This window comes from Aspergillus pseudotamarii (assembly GCF_009193445.1).
Source record: "Aspergillus pseudotamarii strain CBS 117625 unplaced genomic scaffold BDV38scaffold_6, whole genome shotgun sequence".
Taxonomy (NCBI): domain Eukaryota; kingdom Fungi; phylum Ascomycota; class Eurotiomycetes; order Eurotiales; family Aspergillaceae; genus Aspergillus; species Aspergillus pseudotamarii.
This window is the reverse complement of record NW_022475020.1, coordinates 855,477-877,666: the sequence shown is the minus strand read 5'-3', so window position 1 is coordinate 877,666 and position 22,190 is coordinate 855,477. Positions and strand designations below refer to the sequence as shown.

Here is a 22,190-nt window from a genome sequence, read left to right as displayed (position 1 = left end):
AAAAAAAAAAAAAAAAAAAAAAGGTAATTGCCGGTTAAAATAGCTGACTAACACCGCTACTAAATCCGAGAGCTTCCCCGCAGTACTTTTCTCCTCTTCTTCTTCTCCTCAGCTTTCAATCTCTACGCTTTTGCTGTGAGCTCATCAAACCTCTATACTAGGACGGGAGATTGAGTAGAAGAGAATTATCACAATGCAGTCCTCGTTGCTTCTTCGTGCTAGGGGCCTTCCATTGGCCAAGTCCTCCTTCGCCCGCTCCAGCATCCGGGCGATGGGATCCTACGCCACCTTCAAGGTCCCCCGTATTGACAACGAACCCAACGTGAGCTTCGACTTCGTGCCCTTGGAATTACTTGTCTCGCGATACTGACCTCAAACAGAAACATTATGCCCCTGGTTCTCCCGATCGCAAGGGTCTCGAGGAAGCCCTGGCGAAGCACAAGCAGAATGCTCCCCTCAATGTTCCCTTGGTGATCGGTGGCAAGGAGGTTAGTTGTGAACTTGGAATGTACCTCACAAAATCAGCGTTAACCGATATCACAGATCAAGAGCTCCGAAACCTTCACACAAGCCAGCCCTGCTACTCATGCTCCTTTGGCCACATACTCTCATGCCACCGCCTCAGATGTCCAGGCCGCCATTGACGCCGCTCTTAAGGCCCGCGAGTCTTGGGCCTCCACTTCGTTTGCTGAACGTGCCAGCATCTTCCTCAAGGCGGCCGATTTGATTGCCACCAAGTACCGCTACGATATCATGGCCTTGACCATGCACGGTCAGGGCAAGAACGCCTGGCAGGCTGAGATCGACTCCGCCGCCGAGCTGTGCGACTTCTTCCGTTTCGGGGTCAAGTACGCTGAGGATCTGTACGCATCGCAGCCCGTTCACAACGCCCCTGGCGTTTGGAAGTGAGTATCCTACTTGCAGGGTTTCTTTACAGTGAACTAACAGGAACCAGCCGTGTCGAGTACCGTGCCCTGGAGGGATTCGTCTATGCTATCAGTCCTTTCAACTTCACTGCCATTGGTGGCAACCTGGCTGGTGCCCCTGCTCTGATGGGTAACGTAGTTGTCTGGAAGCCCTCTCCTTCCGCCATTGCGTCCAACTGGCTCGTTCACGAGATCCTCCTGGAGGCTGGTCTCCCTAAGAATGTCATCCAGTTCGTCCCTGGTGACGCTGAGGAGGTAACCAACACTGTCCTCAACCACCCCGAGTTCGCTGCTCTTCACTTCACTGGTAGCACCAGCGTGTTCCGTAGCCTCTACGGCCAGATCGCCAACCGCGTTGCTGAGGGCAAGTACCGCAGCTACCCTCGCATTGTTGGTGAAACCGGCGGAAAGAACTTCCACCTTATTCACAAATCGGCCGATGTTCGCAACGCGGTCGTCCAGACCGTCCGTGGAGCCTTCGAATTCCAGGGACAGAAGTGCAGTGCTACCTCCCGCGCATACGTCGCCGCTTCCGTCGCCGATGAGTTCTTGGAGCAGGTTGCCGCCGAGACCAAGAAGCTCAAGGTTGGTGAGCCAACCGATTTTACCAACTTCTGCGGTCCTGTCATCCATGAGGCTTCTTTCAACAAGCTGGCGAAGGTGATCGACGAGGCCAAGAACGACCCTGAGCTCGAGCTTCTGGCCGGTGGTACCTACGACTCCTCCAAGGGCTGGTATATTCAGCCTACCGTCTATCACACTTCCAACCCCGATCACCCACTTCTGTCCCGTGAGCTCTTCGGTCCCGTCCTTGTCATCCACACCTACAATGACGCCACCGAGGCCGACTTCACCAAGATCTGCGAGAAGATCGACCAGACTGGCGAGTATGGTCTGACCGGAGCCGTGTTCGCGCAGGACCGCGAGGCCCTCCGCCAGGCAGATGACGCCCTCCGCAACACTGCCGGTAACTTCTACATCAACTGCAAGAGCACCGGTGCCGTTGTCGGCCAGCAGCCTTTCGGTGGTGCTCGTGCCAGTGGCACCAACGACAAGGCGGGCAGCGGAAACCTGCTCTCTCGTTTCGTCAGCTTGCGTTCCATGAAAGAGGAGTTCGTCCCCACCTACAACGTTGCCTACCCTAGCAACGCATAAACTGTGTCATGAGTGTCTTGTTTTGGTTAATGTATTCCCCGATCTGTATCTGGTGTTGTTAATTTGGTGGGATTGTCTATTTCTGCATAGTATTTTGGCGTTCATATGAAAGCTTTCCGCGCGACAAAAGTTCGCTAGGCATTGTACGAAGGTATATACCACATCAGTGAATGAATTTCATCGGGTTTATCCCATGCACAAACTATCTCTCTCAAAATCTATATAGATCTACTCCGCAGAGCTCTCCAATAATCTCCGCATACTCTCCATAGCACTCCACGCATACTCTCCCATCTCATACTCCTTCCCCTTCCCCTCAGCCCCTCCATCAAATATCTCCATGGAGAACCAGCCCCGGAACCCCGTCTTCAGTACCGCTCTGGCGACCCTCTCAATAGGCAAATAACCCCCACCATAGGGCCTAGGCCGATAATCATGGCTCCACCGTGCCCTCGGCCAAGCCCCATCAATCATCTTCCCCTCAATTGGCCGAACAGGCTTATACGCATCCGACACCTGCAACAGATAAATCTTCTCCGCCGGAACCGTGCTCGCCAATTCCTCCAGACTCTTCTCCAACCGCCGGTCCAGTTCCTCAACGGGCAAATCTTCAATTCTTCCTGTATATGTCGTTGGATCGCCCCATTCAGACCCAGCGGTTTGGAACGTATCAAGACAAAGTCCGATATTAGGTCTACCGACTAGATGGACGAGCGTCCAGACGTCTTTCCACGTGGGCGCGTGCGTAGACCAGCACCAGTTTTCATACGCAAGACGCATGTTATGCGTTGCGAGCAGGTTGCAGAGCTCACGGAGATCAGTAATGATGTTTTCTTGGGTTGCAGAGAGTTCGTCGAGGGGTGTATCTGTTGAGCCGACCTTTTATCATCCACATTAGTCTGTTCAAACATACACTTTCACACGCAAACCCCCGCATAAATCCATATTGAATGTAAGATTGGAGAGGAAAATACCTGAAGTAAATCCGTTCCCACAGCCCTCATAACCTCAATCCACCCCTTTGCTCTCGCAAACGCATCCTCCCTCTCCTTCGATCCCCGCGGCCAACCCTCGAAGTTCGCGAATGGTTGCAACATCATCACCTTTAAGTTTTTGGCTTCGCATTGTTTGCGGATATCTTGTGCGACGGTGACGAGCTCGGCGTAGTTATCTTCTGCGACTTCATGGCCGAGGAGGTCTTGGGCATAGGAAACGATGTCTGGGAAGGCGAGCTCGATTCCAGTGAAGCCGGCTTGGTGGAGAGCGTCGAGTTTACGGGGGAGGGTGTCGGATTTGGATGCGCCTATTGAGCAGGTGGCGTAGGAGAGAGGGATTTTGCTTATATCGGTGGTCATTTTTGTTGCGTTTCTTTTTTTTTTTTGGAAGGGGGGGGGGTTAGAGCTACGGGTATTGGTTTGTTGGGTAGTTGATTTGATTTTTAGGGTTGTTAGGATTGCTGGGAATATGAGTTTAGAAATATGGTTATTGTGTTTTGGAGTACCACCTGTAGTTTAATGCTTAGTATAATAGCTAGACGTGATCAAATTCCTAGCAATTTGGCGATCTTGTTTCCAATGTTGAGCATATGATGTAATGATTTATGGGAGTCAAGAACCAGTTAGGGTTCGGAGATCCACTTGACTCCATCTCGGAGGTTTGAAAGTAAAACAAAAGTCCAAAAGATAACGGACGTAAGTTCATCGTGACGTCCCCGGTGACATGATGTAATCACAGCGTCGTGTTCCTAGACTCAATTGAAACATCTTTTATTGCCACAATGCGATTCAAGTAGGCGTGGAATTCAGCGCTGATCTTCAACACTAGATTGAATTCTCCAGATGATCGTTCTCGTTCCAGTTTCGTGAAGCGTGACAATGTCGTCAAAAGATCAGAACCAACAGTTCAAGCGCATTGGCATCGTTGGAGCCGGGAATATGGGTTCCATGATGGCCTTTGCCTTTTCGGAACTCAGTCTTGACGTTTCTATTTGGGACGTCAACAAAGAGAATGTTGACCAGCTCTTGGAATCGGCTAAGGATATGAAAGGTCAAGGAAAGATCGAAGGGTTTGAAGAGATTGGTGAATTCACCAAGAGCTTAGAGGGTCAGGGCGAGCGGAAACTGTTTATTTTCTCCATCACTCATGGCAATCCCGCGGACTCCGTTCTTAGTAAGATCAAGCATGCATTGAAGAAAGGCGACATTATCCTTGACGGTGGAAATGAGAACTACCGGCGCACGGAAAGGAGGCAGAAGGAGTGCGAAGCGATTGGCGTTAGTTGGATTGGAACAGGTGTTTCTGGTGGATACCAATCCGCTCGCCGTGGACCGAGCTTGTCTCCTGGTGGTGATGAAAAGGCGCTGGAGCTTGTACTACCTCTTTTGGAGCGCTATGCGGCCAAGGACCGCAAGACCGGTCTTCTATGTGTGGCTAGAGTTGGTCCGGCGGGCTCGGGGCATTTTGTTAAGATGGTACACAATGGAATCGAGGGTGGCATGCTTTCCGCGGTCGCCGAGGCTTGGTCTATTCTCCATTACGGGCTAGGGCTTAAATATGATGAGATCGGAGACATCTTTGATGGATGGAATCAGAAGGGCGAACTCCGGAATAACTTCCTCCTCGAGATTGGAGCCGATGTATGCCACCGAAGGAAATCTCCCGAAGGAGACGGCAAAGGCGAAGGAATCGGTGACAAGAACGAATACGTTCTTGATGATGTTCTTGATAAAGTTGTACAAGATGACGACGACACGGAAGGCACCCCCTACTGGTGTGTTATGGAGACCGCCAGTCGTCATGTTTCTGCGCCGACCATTGCAACCGGTCATTACATGCGCATCGCCAGTGGTAACCGTGCAGAACGGCTGCGGGTGGCGGACAAACTGCAGATGCCAAAGCCCAAGTCCATCGAAGGCATCAAGGACCGGCGGGTTTTTATTGAGGATCTGCGGCGAGCAGTCTACTGTTCCTTCCTATCTTCCTTCTGTCAGGGCCTAGAACTGATTGCACGCGCTTCTGATGACGAAGGATGGAATATTGACCTTAGCAAATGCCTCCAGATCTGGCGTGGCGGTTGTATTATCCAGTCGGAAGCTATTGCCGACCTTCTACAGCCGTTACTCAAAAAGGATGTGCACTATACTAATCTGAAAGACATCGATGAAGTCGCTCATGAATTGAAGCAAAACTTTAACTCTCTCAAACGGACTGTGATTGACGCAACAGTGTTTGATCACTATATCCCGGCGATTTCCGCAACCTTGGAGTACCTGAAATATGCGGGCGGGACGATGCTCCCAACCAAATTTATGGAAGCCCAGATGGACTTATTCGGTGCTCATGCATATTACAAGCCAGGAGTTCCCGGTGAAGATCCAGGGCCGGTCAAGAAGGGGCCTCATCACTATGAGTGGCGGCCAGCTTAGAGTCTGTCTGTGTATAGTCGCTTGTATACATTCCCGCCTATTTTATATCGAAAACGCCATATATAGTGGTTCTCCTTTTTGTCCCTTTTTCTTTTTTTCCCTCTTAACAATCCAGACGTGAAGCCTATAGGATTCATGGTATTCTATAGTACGCCCTCTTATATATACAAGCGGATGGATTGCAAAAGGGTGGTAGTAGATCATTCGTTGCCGTTGCCGCAACATTAATCAAGCTTAATGTTATTTACTACGTAGTATACTAGATATCCATGACTAATTTATACGTGACGAACGCTATTTGAACCTGTATATACGTTTACACCCCCAGAGTATTTGTAAGGGATAGTACGAAGTACTGTTTTAGTTTCCCTTTTCTAGAATGTATGATTGGTGCCTGACTGCCTAAGGAACCGCCCACGTGGGGAATCAGATAAGGCGTGATTGCCCAATCGGGAGGAGAAAATGACCCCGCCCTCAGAATTTATCGCCAAAGGAATTTCCAGGTTGCATTGGATGTCCTCATTCCCTCTACTTCGCCGTTCCCTCGCAACCCTCACAACTAAACCGCTCAGGAGAATCGAGTCTGCCAAGCAACTTGCCAAAAGAATGGCTTCTCTTCCTAACACTTACGCGGGTTCGTTTCCCCTCATTCTACGACATGAGCAACTGATACTGACCCCATCGCTCCTATAGACCCTGTCCGTATTGCGGTCATCGGTGGAACTGGTCTTCGTGAACTGCCTGGCTTCACTCAGGTTGCTTCCTTGAACATCTCGACTCCCTGGGGCACTCCCTCCTCCCCGATCACCATCCTGCACCACAACTGCTCTCACAACAACCAGACCGTCGCAGTCGCTTTCCTCAGTCGTCACGGCCTGCACCATCAGATTGCCCCCCATGAGGTACCTGCCCGCGCCAACATCGCTGCCCTGCGCTCTATTGGTGTCCGCACCATCATTGCCTTCTCGGCCGTCGGCAGCTTGCAAGAGGAGATCAAGCCCCGCGACTTCGTGATTCCAGACCAGGTCATTGACCGTACCAAGGGCATCCGGCCTTTCACATTCTTTGAGGGAGGTGTGGTTGCTCACGTTCCTTTCGGAGACCCTTTCGATGAGGGTGTTGCCAAGGTTGTGAGGGCTTGCGGCCACAGCCTCGAGGGCGAGGGTGTTGTGCTGCATGACCGCGGCACATTGGTGTGCATGGGTATGTAATTCGTCCAATCCGGTCGTTGCGACAGGTGTCTGTATAATCAGTTACTGACTCTTCCCCCAGAGGGACCTCAATTCTCCACCCGTGCTGAGAGCAAGCTCTACCGCTCCTGGGGAGGCAGTGTCATCAACATGTCCTGTCTTCCAGAGGCGAAGCTGGCTCGTGAGGCCGAGATTGCCTACCAGATGATCTGCATGTCCACTGACTATGACTGTTGGCACGAGGCTACCGCAGATGTCACTGTGGAAATGGTCATGGGAAATATGAAGGCCAATGCTGAGAACGCTAAGCACTTCGTCACTGCCGTCCTCGATGAGCTCGCCTCTGACAAGAACTCGGAACTCGTCCAAGCCAAGCATGTGGAAGGCTCTGTCAAGTTTGGTCTCAGCACCGCCCAGCCTAACTGGAGCCCTGAAGCTAGAGAGAGGATGAACTGGCTTTTCCCTGGATACTTCAACTAATTCATTTACTATTAGAGAAGGTGCTTGAACATACCAACATACACATGTTTTCCTTGCGATAGATGTCTATAGTTGATTATGAACTTATGAAATAAAGTCTGTGTCAATGATGCATTTTTCATGATTATTCTTACTCTCTTCTTCTTTATTTGTCATTGAATCGTGTTATCAGTTTCATTTTCCATCACATCGGGGATTGGCGACGAGACAAACAAATATTCACTGAGCGTGAGTCCTGTCGCCGAGAATCTGTGCGCACAACTTGATACAAAGAGGCTGGCTATGTCGGCGCTGCCTGTCATAGGCAAGTATTCTTTAACACGTACACTTACTCCCATGAGTTGTTTGTCCTCACCATCTGCCCCGTCAGCCACGACGATGGACTACATCATAGACCCCGAAGGAGATATGCTCCTGATCGTGGAGGAATGCTCGGGAAATCTTCATCTGGATTTGGTTCAGAAAGGTAATCGTCTCAGGCCGACTAAGGCTTGTTTAGGGAAACACTAATCCTGCTGTGTTGTATACTAGAATCTTCAACTCCAGCAGCTCTGCCCCTAGGACCAACTTTAGACGTGCAGGCAGTCGATGAGCTGGCTCTGATCCCAACTCTGCCCCAGTTCCCGTCTCGGCTCGCTTTAGATAACGTTTCCTCCGCAGCTAATAGTGGCCAGCCTGTCGTCTTTGCCAAAACGGTGATGCTCAAGATTCGTGTGTCCTCAAAACACTTGACCCTTGCATCTTCATACTTCCGCCAGAGGCTAGTCCCAGAGACAGCTGATCACAGGCCAGTCGAAAAAGACGTGGTCCCAGCATGCGTTGAGGATGTCGATGCCTTGCTTATCATGCTGGACATCATCCATGGTCAAACCAGGAAAGTGCCGCGTTTAATTAGCTTCAAAAAGTTGTTCATGATTGCGGTGCTTGTGGAGCACTACGAATGCGTCGAAGCAATGGAAGCGTTTGCTGAAGTGTGGACCGAGAACCTCAAGGGCGACATCCCTCTAGTGTATTCAGAGGACTTGGTCAAGTGGATCGGTATCGCTTGGATCTTTCGACTGGAGAGTCTGTTCCAAAAGACTACTCGTACTGCAATCCGAAGATGCACCGGGCCAATCTCCGCCATGGACGTTCCAATTCCGCTTGCGTTAATCGGTGAGCAGGTTATTATATACCCCTTGTCCAATGTCCATTTAGAGCCATCGATAGATGCTGATGATATGTCTGAACCAGAGGAGATTGAGTATTCCCGGCAGAGCACCGTCGATGATATCGTCGATCGCCTTTCTAGGCGAATCAACTGGGAGCTAATGCCCGACACCAACCTCTATTGCTGCGGCGATTGTGACGCAATGATCCTCGGGGTCCTCGTGCGCCAGCTGAAGATTCATGAGCTCTACCCACTGCCATTGCGTCCTTTTCGAGAGATCAGTGTAGATTTCTTGCTGCAAACATTGACCACACTGCCTGAGCCCCGTTGCTATGAGCTGGTTCATTCCAACTGCGGGAAATTGTCCAAGTGTTACCTTATGCCGAAGGCGAAGGACTTGGTGGAGAAAGTGGACAAAGAGGTAACAGGTCTAGTGCTCAGAAACGCTCACTTCTGACCGACATACAGCCAGCCCATGACTTGAAATTCTTTCTAGCTGTGGGTCGTGGACGCAGAGTCACGGCACGAGAGGGAAACTTTTGGTGAATCGTTGGTAGTGGAGAGGGCTTGGATTTGGTCTGAGAAAGACAACATGTCTATCATAAGGCATTTGGGATGGATGGTATGGATCTTCACGATCGGTTACTACTGGAATTACTGGTTTATGATGTTACCCTTTCATGTTGAATAGCTAGTTGGCCGGTGACAGACAATGCAGTGTTCTAATGCGAGCAGTCCTTGATGGCTTCGGAACCCATTTTGACCCGCTCATGGCACGATTGGTATCAGTGGCCAAGACGGCCGGACGTCAACGCCACCCATCTTGGCTAGAAATAATCCATTTGCAATCATCATAACACTAGCCTATAGGAGAAATTGACAAAGGTACAATCCAGAGAATAAATGCCGCTGATAGGTGGAATGAATTCTTCAGCGAATTCGGAGCTGTTGGATGTCTCCTTTTCCAGTTTCCCGTCGACAAACATCATTCTCAGACTAGAGATTCCATTCTAGGATTAGATACCGAGACATTACTTGCAGCCTAATTATTTTTAGACTGTCGATCTGGAACTAATGTTGCTTTGATTTCCAAGATTCCCTTTCGAGCGTTGACATGGACGACAACCTTGCGGTCGGTGCGACACCGCGTGGCTGGATAGGGCTATTGAAGGTCACACCCTTTGAGCAGTCACATGAAATTCCAGAGAGATTGAGACAAAGAAAAGCGATTGAACCTGTTCGAGAGAAAAAAAAAAAAAAAAACACGGAAATGACCTCTCCGAAGAGAAAATGGAACAGAAAATGTCACTTCCCCTGACGATCGAAGGATCCATATCCAATGATCGACAGGTACTCTTGCTTTTCATGGCCCTAAGTGGTTTGACTCCCCCACTAACATTTAACCGACTCGATCACCCCCTCCCCGGGTTTATTTGTGCAGGTTATGAAGCCTTCCCACCCTCATTAGCCAGTTTATGTCGTCTGACCGGTCTTATACTTTCTTAATCTGCGGGGCATGTACAAGTTGGACTTGAGCCGGACAAATGGGCTGCGAAGATCACGCCCTGTTACGGTTGCACATCATTTACCGAATGGGCTGAAAGACTGGCAGCTAATCGAAACGGCCCAAAGCGTCTCTCCCCCGCCACAGGTTCAGTTTTCTGCAGGGTTTACGGATTAGTTGCCGGATTGGACTAGTCTTGACAACCACTGGCTCTGAAGTCCAGTCATATTGGCGTCGTACTCGATAGTTCTTCAGCGCCTGGTAAGGATTAACATGGGGGAGCCAATAGACGCCTTTGACATGCGAGCGCGCGGGCTGCGCGCCGCATTCCGGCATTATTTCCACCTTGGTTTAGCCTGGACTGTGACCAGTGTGCAGCACACTGTCTCTGGTGAATGATACCTCCAGCCTTAAATCACGATCCCATGACCGAGCACCCTGCGTTGCGGCCTTCCGACGTATTCCTATAAAGATAACCCCCCACCCTCTCCTCCTCTCTAGCTTAATGACGTCTTATCGCTAGTCGGCTTTTCTTGGCCTCTAGTACTCTATCATGGCTGCCTTCCCGGCCTATTTGGCTCTTTTGTCTTACTTAATTCCGGGGGCTCTGTCTGCCCCTGGGGTAGAGACTCTGACATCACGAGCCTCTGCAGAAGCTTACTCCCCTCCATATTACCCGGCTCCGAATGGAGGATGGGTATCGGAATGGGCCAGTGCCTACGAGAAGGCACACCGGGTTGTAAGTAATATGACTTTGGCCGAGAAGGTCAATCTCACAAGCGGTACGGGCATCTTCATGGGTCCCTGTGCCGGCCAGACTGGCAGTGCTCCCCGGTTCGGGATCCCCAACCTGTGCCTTCACGATTCTCCCCTCGGAGTCCGCAATTCGGATCATAATACGGCATTCCCGGCCGGAATCACGGTTGGGGCCACATTTGACAAGGACTTGATGTACGAGCGCGGAGTCGGTCTTGGCGAAGAGGCGCGAGGAAAGGGTATCAACGTTCTTTTGGGGCCGTCGGTGGGCCCGATCGGGCGGAAGCCCCGGGGGGGTCGCAATTGGGAGTCGTTCGGAGCCGATCCTAGTCTACAGGCCTTTGGGGGCTCGTTGACCATTAAAGGAATGCAAAGCACGGGTGCCATTGCCTCGCTCAAGCATCTTATCGGAAACGAACAGGAGCAGCATCGCATGAGCAGTGTGATCACTCAGGGCTATTCGTCAAATATCGATGACAGGACCATGCATGAGCTGTACCTGTGGCCATTTGCGGAAAGTGTAAGAGCCGGTGCGGGTTCGGTCATGATTGCGTATAACGATGTAAACTGGTCTCCGCACCTGAACCCCCGACAGATTTGACTAAGTGGATTTTAGGTGAACAGGTCCGCCTGCAGCCAGAATAGCAAACTCATCAATGGAATCCTTAAGGACGAACTGGGCTTCCAGGGTTTTGTCGTCACCGACTGGCTGGCTCACATTGGTGGAGTTTCATCAGCATTGGCTGGTCTGGACATGAGCATGCCGGGTGACGGGGCTATCCCACTCTTGGGCACGAGCTACTGGGCGTGGGAGCTGTCGCGCTCCGTGCTTAATGGCTCAGTTCCGGTCGAGCGTCTGAATGACATGGTAGGCCCGCTGACGCTCCCCGTTTGGTCTTTGGCTAACGTGAAGAATTATAGGTCACGCGAATCGTCGCAACATGGTACAAAATGGGGCAGGACAAAGACTACCCGCTGCCAAACTTCTCATCAAACACCGAGGATGAGACTGGACCGTTGTATCCTGGCGCCTTATTCTCCCCGAGTGGCACTGTTAATCAGTACGTCAATGTCCAGGGCAACCACAATATCACGGCCCGGGCCGTCGCCAGGGACGCAATCACGCTGCTAAAGAATGACGATCATGCCCTACCTCTGAAACGGAATGACACCTTGAAGATTTTTGGCACCGATGCTGGGACCAATTCGGACGGGATCAACTCTTGCACTGATAAAGGCTGCAACAAAGGCGTACTGACCATGGGCTGGGGCAGCGGAACATCCAGACTCCCGTATCTCATCACGCCGCAAGAAGCGATAGCCAATATCTCATCCAATGCCGAATTCCACATCACTGACACGTTTCCTTTGGGCGTCTCTGCAGGCCCCGATGACATTGCAATCGTTTTTATCAACTCGGACTCCGGCGAGAACTACATCACCGTCGATGGCAATCCAGGAGACCGCACGCTGGCCGGGCTGCACGCATGGCACAACGGTGATAACCTTGTCAAAGCCGCTGCGGAGAAGTTTTCAAACGTCGTCGTTGTGGTGCATACCGTGGGACCCATCCTGATGGAAGAATGGATCGACCTCGACTCCGTCAAAGCGGTGCTCGTCGCTCACCTACCGGGACAGGAGGCCGGCTGGTCACTAACCGATATCCTCTTCGGGGACTATAGCCCGAGCGGTCATCTGCCTTACACCATCCCTCGCAGTGAATCAGACTATCCGGAGAGCGTCGGACTCATTGCTCAGCCATTCGGCCAAATCCAAGACGACTACACCGAGGGCCTCTACATTGACTACCGACACTTCCTGAAAGCAAACATCACTCCTCGATACCCATTCGGGCACGGTCTCTCGTACACCAAGTTCAACTTCTCCGAGCCCAAACTCTCCATCGTCAAACCCCTGGACGCCGCTTACCCCGCCGCGCGACCCTCTAAAGGCTCCACGCCCACATACCCCAACACCAAACCCGCCGCGTCAGAAGTCGCCTGGCCCAAGAACTTCAACCGTATCTGGCGCTACCTCTACCCCTATCTAGACAACCCGGAAGGTGCAGCCGCCAACTCATCAAAAACATACCCCTACCCGGACGGCTACACCACGGAGCCCCAGCTCGCCCCTCGTGCCGGCGGAGCAGAGGGAGGCAACCCAGCCTTGTGGGACGTGGCCTTTTCGGTACAGGTCAAAGTCACGAACACGGGCTCTCGGGATGGTCGTGCCGTTGCCCAGCTGTATGTCGAGTTGCCCAGTAGCCTGGGACTGGATACGCCATCTCGACAGCTGCGGCAGTTTGAGAAGACCAAGATCTTGGCTGCGGGGGAGAGTGAGGTCCTCACGTTGGATATCACGCGCAAGGATCTTAGTGTTTGGGATGTTGTTGTTCAGGACTGGAAGGCGCCTGTCAATGGGGAGGGAGTGAAGTTCTGGGTTGGGGAGAGCGTGACGGATTTACGTGTTGGGTGTGTGGTTGGGGAAGGGTGTTCTACTTTGGAGTAGGTTGAGTTGGGTTGTATATATGTGGTTCTGGCTGGTGTTTGTCCTTTTTTGAGCTTTACATGTGGGATTTATATAATGGCAGTAATATCATTTTGCGTATATCATCAAGCCTTGGATGTTCTCAGGAGTTGAATCAGATCTCATACTTGTACACAATTCAGTGCACATATTCAGAAGAATAGTATATTTAGGGAACATTGTGTATATAAAATAAACGACCACCATGGAGAAAAAATAATGCTGAAATAAGTAAATTAGGATAGAAGTAAGAGAAAATACGAGACAACGGTGGGATTCAGACATGTTAGAATGGAAGCTCATATGGTCAGCTATACCCGAACGAAGGTCATCACTGTTTGCCTGTTTTCATGCTACTGTATATGTGATTTATCAGATCGTATGTAATGCATTAATCAGTGTTGGTTCATTCTCTATGACCTAGACATGGGCCATGGCTGCTCCAAGAAGAGAATACGCGGAAATAATACCCACTCAACACGTGTCAAGTGCCAGTGGATATCTTAGGGTTCGAGCCGAGCCGTAAGACTTCCATAAGATGCAGATATTGGCTTGCAAGAGGTCGCCTGTATATGCTATTTCCAGTCCGAACAACTAGGTTGTAATATGAGTGGTCTAGTCGTTTAATATCTGCGCGACCTGCTGTTTATTACCTACTGGTTATGTAACTGGGATATTCTAAATTACTCTGTGTTCTTATTTGCTTTATTGCTTATAATCATTGCTAGTCGGAGTGACATCGAATGAGTCGAATAAGCTCTTGTGGGGTAACAACACTTTTGATAATGAGAAAAAAAAAATGATAGAAAGAAAGAAAGAAAGAAAGAAAGAAAGAAAAAAGATGAGAAGAAATGACAGGAGACTAGACCATTAATGAGCTAGTGTAGATCTTGAAGCGGGAGACGGATTGAACCTTAAGGACCTCCACCAATCATTGTATTCAAATCATCCTGAGTGAACATGACTCATGTCTTGGCGGGATCCACCGTGAATTCCGTCCACTCTTGTGATTGGGGGCCTGAATACAGGCCAAGGAAGGTAAACATTAAGCGTGCTATGGATTGAGGTTCATACAATATTTATACCGTCAGTATGCCACAACTATCTGGATGCTTTGTGAGAAGTATTATCCCGCTCGACAAGTCAAAGCCTCTCCTTGATTTCCCTATAGAAGGGAACTTGTCAATCGACGACTGATATCGGAAGTCGTCTATCATCCTGTTTCCCTTCGATTGCCCCGATAAGTCTGCACATATGGTGCTCGCAATCATGAAGGATTTCTTCACCTCAAAAGACAAACCGCTAGAGAAGGAGGAGTCCCATTCGACTGGAACCCTCAGAGATTCAGAGAACGGCAACAAGCAAGAAGACGAGCCTCAATACCCCAGCCCATTCAAGCTGGCAATCATCGTCCTAAGCTTGAACCTTGCCATGTTTCTCGTGGGACTCGACAACACCATCATTTCGAGCGCTATCCCAAAGATTACCGACCAATTTCACGCTCTCGGCGACGTCGGCTGGTATGCCAGCGCGTATCTCCTCACAAACTGCGCCTTCCAATTGATATGGGGGAAGCTATTCACCTTCTACGTAGTGAAATAGATCTACCTCATGGCACTGTTTATCTTTGAACTGGGGTCTCTGATCTGCGCCGTGGCCCCAAGCTCGACGGCTCTGATTGTCGGCCGTGCCATTGCAGGCATTGGCGGTGGTGGTATCGGTAACGGTTCCTTCCTGCTCATCGCCCACTGTGTGCCTCCACGCCGACGTCCGGCGTTCATCGGTATGATGGGTTCCATGTATGGCATTGCGTCCATCGCAGGTCCTCTGATGGGGGGTGCCTTCACGGACAACATTTCCTGGAGATGGTGTTTCTACATCAACCTGCCTCTCGGAGTGCTTCCTGCTGTCATCATTACCTTTTTCATCTCCCCGTTCCGCGGCAGCAAGAAGGGCGAGATTGGTTTCCTGAACCAGCTCAAGCAGATGGATCTTCCAGGAACCGTGTGTCTTTTGCCCGGGGTCATTTGCCTGCTGCTCGCGCTTCAGTGGGGCGGTTCTGCCTACCCCTGGAAGAATGGCCGCATCATAGCTCTATTTGTGCTTGCCGGTCTTCTCTTCATCGCTTTCATTGTCATTCAGTATATCAGTGGAGATCGTGCGACAGTGCCAGGCCGTGTCTTCAGCAACCGGAACGTCTGGGGATCTGCTCTATTTGGTTCGTGCGTGACCGCCGGCTTCTTCCTGTTGCTGTACTATGTAAGTTCCATAACAATCGACCAAAGACACGAACCCCACTAACCCTAACCCAAGATCCCAATCTGGCTACAAGCCGTTAAAGGCGCCAGCGCAATCAAATCCGGAATCATGAATCTCCCCATGCTCCTAGGCAGCGTCATATTCTCCCTCCTGGGCGGGGCCCTCACCTCCATAATCGGTTACTACATGCCCTTCGCCTACCTCACCGTGATCCTCATGTCCATCGGCAGCGGCCTCCTCTCCACCCTGCAAGTGGACTCTGGTCACGCCCAATGGATCGGCTACCAATTCCTCGTCGGCGCCGGAGTGGGCAGCGGCCTACAGACGGCCTTTGCCGCGCCCCAATGTGTCCTACCCCTTGAAGACATCCCAATCGGCACCGCTGTCGTCATCTTCACGGAAAATCTGTCCGCCGCGGTCTTCGTCTCGGTGGCCCAAAACGTGTTCTCGAATCAGTTGCGAACCAACCTGGCTACGCCCGTGCCTGAGGCTGACGCGAGTGCTATCTTGTCCGGCGGTGCTACCGATATCAAGAATCTCGTGCCGCAGGATCTCTATCGGGGTGTTTTGTTCGCGTATAATAAGGCTCTGGATCAGACGTTTTATGTTGGGGTTGCTCTGTCTTGCTGTGCGGCTCTGGGTGTTTTGGGTATGCAGTGGGTGTCGGTGAAGAACCCGAAGAAGGATGATACATCATCTGAGTCGATTTAGATCGGCACTTACTTGGTTTTAGTATTTAATTAGATCTCTACGAATTGATGCCCTATTTATGCCAATCATCTTCCTATTAATGTTCTGCGTAAGATAAAAAAAAAGTAAAAAGAAAAAGATCAAACTCTTCAAAATTAACCAACCTCACAATCCACATGCCACACCCGATTAACCACAAGAAGTACACCTCGTATGAGAATAGCATGAGGAAGACGGAAGTCTGACCAAATAAGGCCCTCCCGGATTAGATTATATAGGCAGTGGCGCCGGGCCGGCGAAGCTATCTTCGTTAGGTCTTCCCTTGATTGACTCATTCTCGGGACCGTCGTATAGACGTTTTACTCCGGTTATGGATTTCGTATTTCCCGTTCTTTTGTTAAATAATATATTCCTCCTGATAGGATCATGCCTATAGTCATCATGTTTGCGTATGTTCTTAACGCGATGAACTAGTCTTGATATCGATCAAAACCGTCCAGTCTATTCTCGTTTCACATACTTTCATACTCAACACCTCATACTCACAATACGTTTATACAAACGACCCAAAACCCATATCAACAGGTCCAAACTCCATCCACCACTAAACCAAACACAAAAGCCCACCAGACACACAAACTCAACAAAAACACAAAAGAATGGGCCCCAACCCAGGTCAAACCCTATCCTCTACATCATCTAAACCAACTCCTCCCGATACCTCAACCCCCAATATCTCTCACCCGAGAACCCAATACCAGATCAACAAGAAACACTCCACGTCTAAACGCTCATACAGCCAGAGACAGCTAGATCAGATCGCCAGAGTGCAGACCGAGCTGCAGCAGGTCAAGGACGAGTGTGAAGCGCTGGAAATGTATGTTTATCAGTTGGAAGAGGAGAGGGAGTGGTTGAGGTATATTCTTCGGGGGGAGGAGTAACGTTCTTTTATCTTTTGAGTTATAGTTATAGGGGTTTATTAGGATGTTTTGTGCTTTGTTTCTATGAAAGGGGATATATGCTTCGCTTCGCTTTGTATGTTGAAACGCCTTGGGTTTCTTTGTGTGGGTAGTGACTGCTGATTATGTTGATGTGTTAGTTCATGGATGGTGAAAGATAGCACTTAGTGATGAAGAGTACAGAGGGATATTTATAAGAGAGACGCTCATCAGCTGTGGTAAAGAACATAGAATATTGATCCATTGAGCTTTACGGCATATCTACTCCCCCCGGCCATAAACCATACCTTGATATCCCTGCTATTCGAAGTACTCGTATCTCAACATGATATCCGATAAGCCAGGGTAAGAAAAAGCACAGTTCCAGATAGTGAAAAGTAAATATTGCATGTATGATAGATGCAATGTGTCACACTCCCACCGGAGCACGGAACGCAATCGATTCGTCAAGACATCAATAGCGAAAAAGAAGGTCGGAAGAGACTATCAATCGGGAGGGGCAGGATGTAGGTAGTATTCTTTTTATGGATTTGTAGTCTTAAAATTTGACTTAAGCGTGGGTTGATATGAAGATGGCTATGCTTAGACTCACACTGAGCGTTAAATATAGTGCGATGTCCTTCCATCATAATATGAGGTTTTCATCCTCGTAGGCCTTCATGAGTTTGGTTGATTGCTTAAGCATGTTGTGTGGTTTGGGGTAAATGGTAACGAAAGCTGCGCTGATCTTTTTACCACTTAATGGTGATAGAAATCATATCTAGAGAATATTACACAGGATCTCTTCAGCCTATATACCTGTGTTGTTGGCTTGTCACTCGGTGGTGGGAATCTTATCTCAATTTCTTTCTGAATCTTCAAAACCTCGGGATACAGGGATACGACGGTGAAACTGTAAGCCAGGCCAATGATTTCCTCATGGTAGACCTTATTGTAATACAGGGCCATGGTCATCAGTAAAACTCATCATTTGCAATACGCGCTTGAAGGATATCGGGATGAGAGTTGGTCAGTGTAGGGCTTGCCATAGAGTTGAGTAACGCCTCAGTAAGAACAGGGTTGGCTGTGGTACTGGACACTCGAGTCAGGCCTTTGGCGACCGGTGATAAGAGCATATCATATCTATGTATAGAGTCATATATAAATTCAGAGTGCATTAAACAAGGTCAGTTGAAATGTTACGCTCGCGTAAATCCCGGGTAATCAAGAGATAGACAATATTATTACCACATCACAAACTCGTATTTACCTGTTTATGCTATATGATATGGTGTCGTTGAATATGAGCCAGTGTGAGCCAGTATGAGCCTGAGTGATCTAGCATGAGCTAACATGAGCCACTATGAGCCATCATGAGTTACCTCCCCGAAGACCCTCACATCTTGTGAGGAGTTGATTGGCGCAACACTAGCGACTTAGACAACTCGGGCGTAGTTTGAGACAGACTTGCAGTAGTGGAGAAGCAGCCGAACGGTCCGATTTGGTGAGTCCCACTACTAGCGTTCCCCGCATAGTAGCATTGATAGTGAGCTGCGTATGCGTAATCAGATTTAGGAGAAACATGTGAAGTAGTTGTTCGAATAGCTAGTGGAGGGATACTAATCAGCGATTTACCGGTGATTTGTTGTAGATCTACACAACGGAAGTAGGGGCCCTACCTTGTATACTCTGTAGAGTACATATTGTACATCTGCATATATCCATAAAGTGTATGGGAAAATAGCACCTATCATTTGTCCTTGGCACTTCACTTTTGAAGATATGGTATTCAGATATCATTCTGTGACCACGCAGCCAGTGGATTCCAGGTGGGTGCGCCTCATTATCCACTGATGACTGACCCGATCTTGGCTTCGGATCATGTTACAACAATGAAGAGCTTAGTAGGCCTTCGATTACAAGCTCTAGAGCCTCGTGGGGAATGGTCATTCCTGCTTCCAATCTTGGATCCACCTAGCAGGTCATACTGCGTAATACGATCATCGGTTTGACAGCTGGTAGCCGGCGGGTATATAGCTATCTCGCGAGACTTGATTGCTTCCTTGTCTTGGCCGGGGTATAAAAGTAAGGGAATTACTGCTTCAAAATGGTGCTCTTTTGCAATCCTCTCTCATCCCTCGCATCATTCTCAGAGACCCCTGGGAAGAACAGCAGCTCCTGTTCGGCTCAAGATCCAGCTGGTAAGTCAGTTAATGCCTAATTATTGCCCTCTACCTCCATACCATGATTAGACACTATTTTGCCGATGTGAATGTCATCTATCAGAGATAATGATCACACCATCCTTTGCTTTGGAAGAGCGACATCGTCTGAGATTATCATCAAGTCTTGCTAGATTCTGTGTATTCGTGACAGTTGAGTCCCAGTGCTAACATTTTGAGTCCTGACTAGGTTCAACGCTGGTTCACGCTCTCGCATAATTTCTACACCCCAAAGAATAAACGTGTTTGCCCCCAAATTCTATTTCCTGTAGATAGCTGTACAGTTCACATAGTCCATATGATATGGTTTGAAGATAGAAGCTGGGCGTCTCTAACATAATGGGCAGCTTCTAGAGATAGAGCACATGTCCAGCAAGCCCTAGCTAGGGTTGAGTGACTCGCTTACTGAAACAGTTATAGAAATGCTGAATCTTATGTCTCTTGAACGACTTTAAAAGGTGGGCATCTATGATACAACAAACTTTTGAAACATTCAAATCAAATGTATGGGCATTTGCCTTCTCTTGTGTTTTTTTCATTAATCTATCTTAAATCTATATATAATTAGAAAAGTAAAAATGAATTTAATATTATCCAGCAGCCGTCCATGCCAGAACCCCGAACTCAGGCCCCTAGCCCTATCCTAACTCTCCACACCACGCTATCAACAGCACCAACACCCGGAATAGTCTCAACAGCAGCACCAAGCTTATGCTCCGCCGCACAGCTTATCGGGGTCCCATTGATAATCAACACACTGCGAGGTATATGCCAATCTACCCAGTCCCCGTGATAAACACCGTCAAAACAGTCGCGTACCTACAGCCAAGACGCGCCGTCAGTAACCGTCCTACCAAAGCACGTACGGATATATTCAAAAGTGCAAAAAGGAACTGAGAGGAAACCCACGCAGACCCCACAATCGCCAAGTCGACCGTCTTCGCTCTGACAAGCCACGACATCATGCACATAAACAGCACGGTGGACACAATGATCACGACCAGACTCGCCGTTTCGCGACCCGCGCCGAACGAGTGGCAGATTACCACGGGCACAAGCAGGAAGACGAGGAGGAGCAGCGCGATCGCCGTGCGCGCGATCTGGCCCAACACGCGGCCGTGGTAGATGAGGATATGAGCGTCGGATGAGATGGAAGAACACATTTTCTTCGGTAGCCAGCATCTTCGATCAGTATGTCTGCTACGTCTTCACTGAACGAGAGAGTTTGGACATGCCTTGTACGGTGCCGCCAAATACGTCTTGAGAAAGTCCTTGATCCAGAGCTCCACGCGAGCCAGTGCGCTGTCTGGCGACTTACAGAGGGCTAACAGGTCGTCGTGGTGACGGGACTGCGTGATATACTCAGTGTAGTGGCGTGCGAGGCAGGGGTTGCCCTCGATCCAGTTGCGGAGGTTGGCGATGTTGCGCTCCTGCGGCGCGGCGAGGGGCTGTATTGTGCGTGCAGTTCTTTCGATGAAGGTATCTATGCATGCTCTTTTTTTCAGTAGGTATGCCTCCTAACAGCATTCGGGTTACGGGAAGCCAGGTGCATAGGGCATACCGTAATCCGACAACGCAACATCAATCTCAGCCAGCACTGCTTTCCGCGCCTCGTTCCGGTCCAGCCGGCTGCTCGACAGGAAAAGAGGATGTTGTTCATTTTGGTCGATATCGCGCAGCTTATCTTCCAATTGCGCTAGCCGGTCTTGTTTATCGAGCAGCAGACGCGTCCGGAGATACGAGAACTGTCGATAGACCTGGAAGGATTCGTGTGAGGCGATTAGGGCTCCGTACCGGGGGCGACCAAGCGGGTAATCCTCGACTGGGTGGATGGGTAGCACGGAACTATCAGGAAGGTAACATGGATAGGGCGTCTGGGCTTACTTTTTGTTGTGCTCGAGGCCTGTCGGCTGGCCTTGATGGTCTCATTTTTGTGGCCGACGTCTGGCTCGGGGCTGGGCGTCTTTTCCAGTTTACTAGCTGGGACCCCACAGCTTTGTGTAGCTCCTGAAGCATGCAGTGGCAGCAAAGTAGACGACATCTTCAAAGGCTGGTCTGTTAAGTCTAGCCTACCCTCTGTGTGGGTTTGTCGGTTTGAGCAGTACGTTTTTCATTGTCGGTGCTGGAAGTGACGATTCGGTACCAGATTTAGTACCAAATTGCTTGATACTCAATCAAAACCAATAGATCATGTGGTGAAATGACGTCTTAGCGGACTTAAGAAGAGGTTCACCTTGTAGGCAGAGGCGCTGCTATCATGTAGCGCGCAAGGCTGACAATCGAGGCGCAGCCACTACTCTGCTAGGCTAGGGAGCGCCTGCAGATGGTGGATGCCCAATGACACCTACGCATTCCTGCCCAGCGGAATAGTGATATCTAGCTCTATCTGAGAAGGACCACATATATATAAAACCCAACAAGGAAGAAAACGGCCAGACAACCTGTTGCTTGCGTCTCTACCTTTCGCCTCTCGATTTTGGTCAATCAGCCATCGACTTCTAGATTCAGCAGATAATGGACACTTGTCAAGTGTGAGACTACGTTGTTTAACTATCTACTTCTATTTTTAGTGCACTCATATCCGCAGAAAGGAAAATAGGCACCATGAGGCACCCGTCGGTTACGACGACCAGGGCCGGGCTTCGATCCTGCCCTACTCGCAGGTAAGACGCTATAATACAAGTGCTGCATCTTCCATAAACTAATATACATAGACGACCCGGTTTTATCCCGGCGATCTGGTCCATGTTTCAGTTAGGCGCTGTCATGACGCGATCGAAACCCATGGACCGTACCTGGTCGAAATGGTGATTTCGGGCAAGTACACGCTATGCATGGATGATGGAACAGAGGTCTCTGTAGACGGGAAGACAGTATTCGAGGAATCGGACCTAGTGGAAGCAGTATAAGTGTTCTCATTCTGGGCACTAAAATTCATGGGGCTGTCGAGGTATATACTACTAGTATAT

At 49.7% G+C, this 22,190-nt stretch overlaps 9 protein-coding genes across 9 annotated transcripts; 7 read left to right on the top strand and 2 right to left on the bottom strand.

The window, feature by feature from the left end:
• The first annotated feature begins 33 nt into the window (after positions 1 to 33).
• prnC (delta-1-pyrroline-5-carboxylate dehydrogenase prnC) lies at positions 34 to 2,206 on the top strand. Its single transcript, XM_032053528.1, has 4 exons — positions 34 to 322; positions 381 to 488; positions 544 to 905; positions 956 to 2,206. The coding sequence occupies exons 1-4, from the start codon at positions 194 to 196 to the stop codon at positions 2,079 to 2,081; spliced, it is 1,725 nt and encodes a 574-aa protein (XP_031918119.1). The 5' UTR covers positions 34 to 193; the 3' UTR covers positions 2,082 to 2,206.
• Positions 2,207 to 2,309: 103 nt separating this feature from the next.
• Positions 2,310 to 3,436, bottom strand: BDV38DRAFT_278842 (sugar phosphate isomerase/epimerase family protein; the record flags this gene model as incomplete). The annotated part of the gene is made up of 2 exons (XM_032058837.1): positions 2,310 to 2,960; positions 3,056 to 3,436. 2 exons carry the CDS (start codon positions 3,434 to 3,436, stop codon positions 2,310 to 2,312), a joined length of 1,032 nt encoding a protein of 343 aa, XP_031918118.1.
• Positions 3,437 to 3,955: 519 nt separating this feature from the next.
• BDV38DRAFT_268303 (6-phosphogluconate dehydrogenase, decarboxylating) lies at positions 3,956 to 7,176 on the top strand (the record flags this gene model as incomplete). Its single annotated transcript, XM_032056746.1, has 5 exons — positions 3,956 to 5,490; position 5,835; positions 5,985 to 6,009; positions 6,170 to 6,709; positions 6,779 to 7,176. 5 exons carry the CDS (start codon positions 3,956 to 3,958, stop codon positions 7,174 to 7,176), a joined length of 2,499 nt encoding a protein of 832 aa, XP_031918117.1.
• A 378-nt stretch (positions 7,177 to 7,554) lies between these two features.
• BDV38DRAFT_268302 (uncharacterized protein) lies at positions 7,555 to 8,883 on the top strand (the record flags this gene model as incomplete). The annotated part of the gene is made up of 3 exons (XM_032056745.1): positions 7,555 to 7,642; positions 7,708 to 8,323; positions 8,823 to 8,883. 3 exons carry the CDS (start codon positions 7,555 to 7,557, stop codon positions 8,881 to 8,883), a joined length of 765 nt encoding a protein of 254 aa, XP_031918116.1.
• Positions 8,884 to 10,275: 1,392 nt separating this feature from the next.
• Positions 10,276 to 13,138, top strand: BDV38DRAFT_177973 (beta-glucosidase). The gene is made up of 3 exons (XM_032052033.1): positions 10,276 to 11,148; positions 11,203 to 11,454; positions 11,508 to 13,138. Exons 1-3 carry the CDS (start codon positions 10,384 to 10,386, stop codon positions 13,092 to 13,094), a joined length of 2,604 nt encoding a protein of 867 aa, XP_031918115.1. The 5' UTR covers positions 10,276 to 10,383; the 3' UTR covers positions 13,095 to 13,138.
• A 948-nt stretch (positions 13,139 to 14,086) lies between these two features.
• Positions 14,087 to 16,082, top strand: BDV38DRAFT_295817 (MDR family MFS transporter; the record flags this gene model as incomplete). Its single annotated transcript, XM_032062779.1, has 3 exons — positions 14,087 to 14,624; positions 14,715 to 15,371; positions 15,426 to 16,082. The coding sequence occupies exons 1-3, from the start codon at positions 14,367 to 14,369 to the stop codon at positions 16,080 to 16,082; spliced, it is 1,572 nt and encodes a 523-aa protein (XP_031918114.1). The 5' UTR covers positions 14,087 to 14,366.
• Positions 16,083 to 16,594: 512 nt separating this feature from the next.
• BDV38DRAFT_236974 (uncharacterized protein) lies at positions 16,595 to 17,203 on the top strand. Its single transcript, XM_032053527.1, has one exon. The coding sequence runs from the start codon at positions 16,721 to 16,723 to the stop codon at positions 17,000 to 17,002; it is 282 nt and encodes a 93-aa protein (XP_031918113.1). The 5' UTR covers positions 16,595 to 16,720; the 3' UTR covers positions 17,003 to 17,203.
• Positions 17,204 to 19,997: 2,794 nt separating this feature from the next.
• BDV38DRAFT_295814 (uncharacterized protein) lies at positions 19,998 to 21,498 on the bottom strand (the record flags this gene model as incomplete). The annotated part of the gene is made up of 5 exons (XM_032062778.1): positions 21,106 to 21,498; positions 20,783 to 21,043; positions 20,434 to 20,704; positions 20,131 to 20,403; positions 19,998 to 20,040 (listed from the first exon to the last, which is right to left on the bottom strand). Exons 1-5 carry the CDS (start codon positions 21,260 to 21,262, stop codon positions 19,998 to 20,000), a joined length of 1,005 nt encoding a protein of 334 aa, XP_031918112.1. The 5' UTR covers positions 21,263 to 21,498.
• A 170-nt stretch (positions 21,499 to 21,668) lies between these two features.
• Positions 21,669 to 22,184, top strand: BDV38DRAFT_177942 (uncharacterized protein). Its single transcript, XM_032052032.1, has 3 exons — positions 21,669 to 21,752; positions 21,809 to 21,884; positions 21,936 to 22,184. Exons 1-3 carry the CDS (start codon positions 21,736 to 21,738, stop codon positions 22,128 to 22,130), a joined length of 288 nt encoding a protein of 95 aa, XP_031918111.1. The 5' UTR covers positions 21,669 to 21,735; the 3' UTR covers positions 22,131 to 22,184.
• Positions 22,185 to 22,190: the final 6 nt, after the last annotated feature.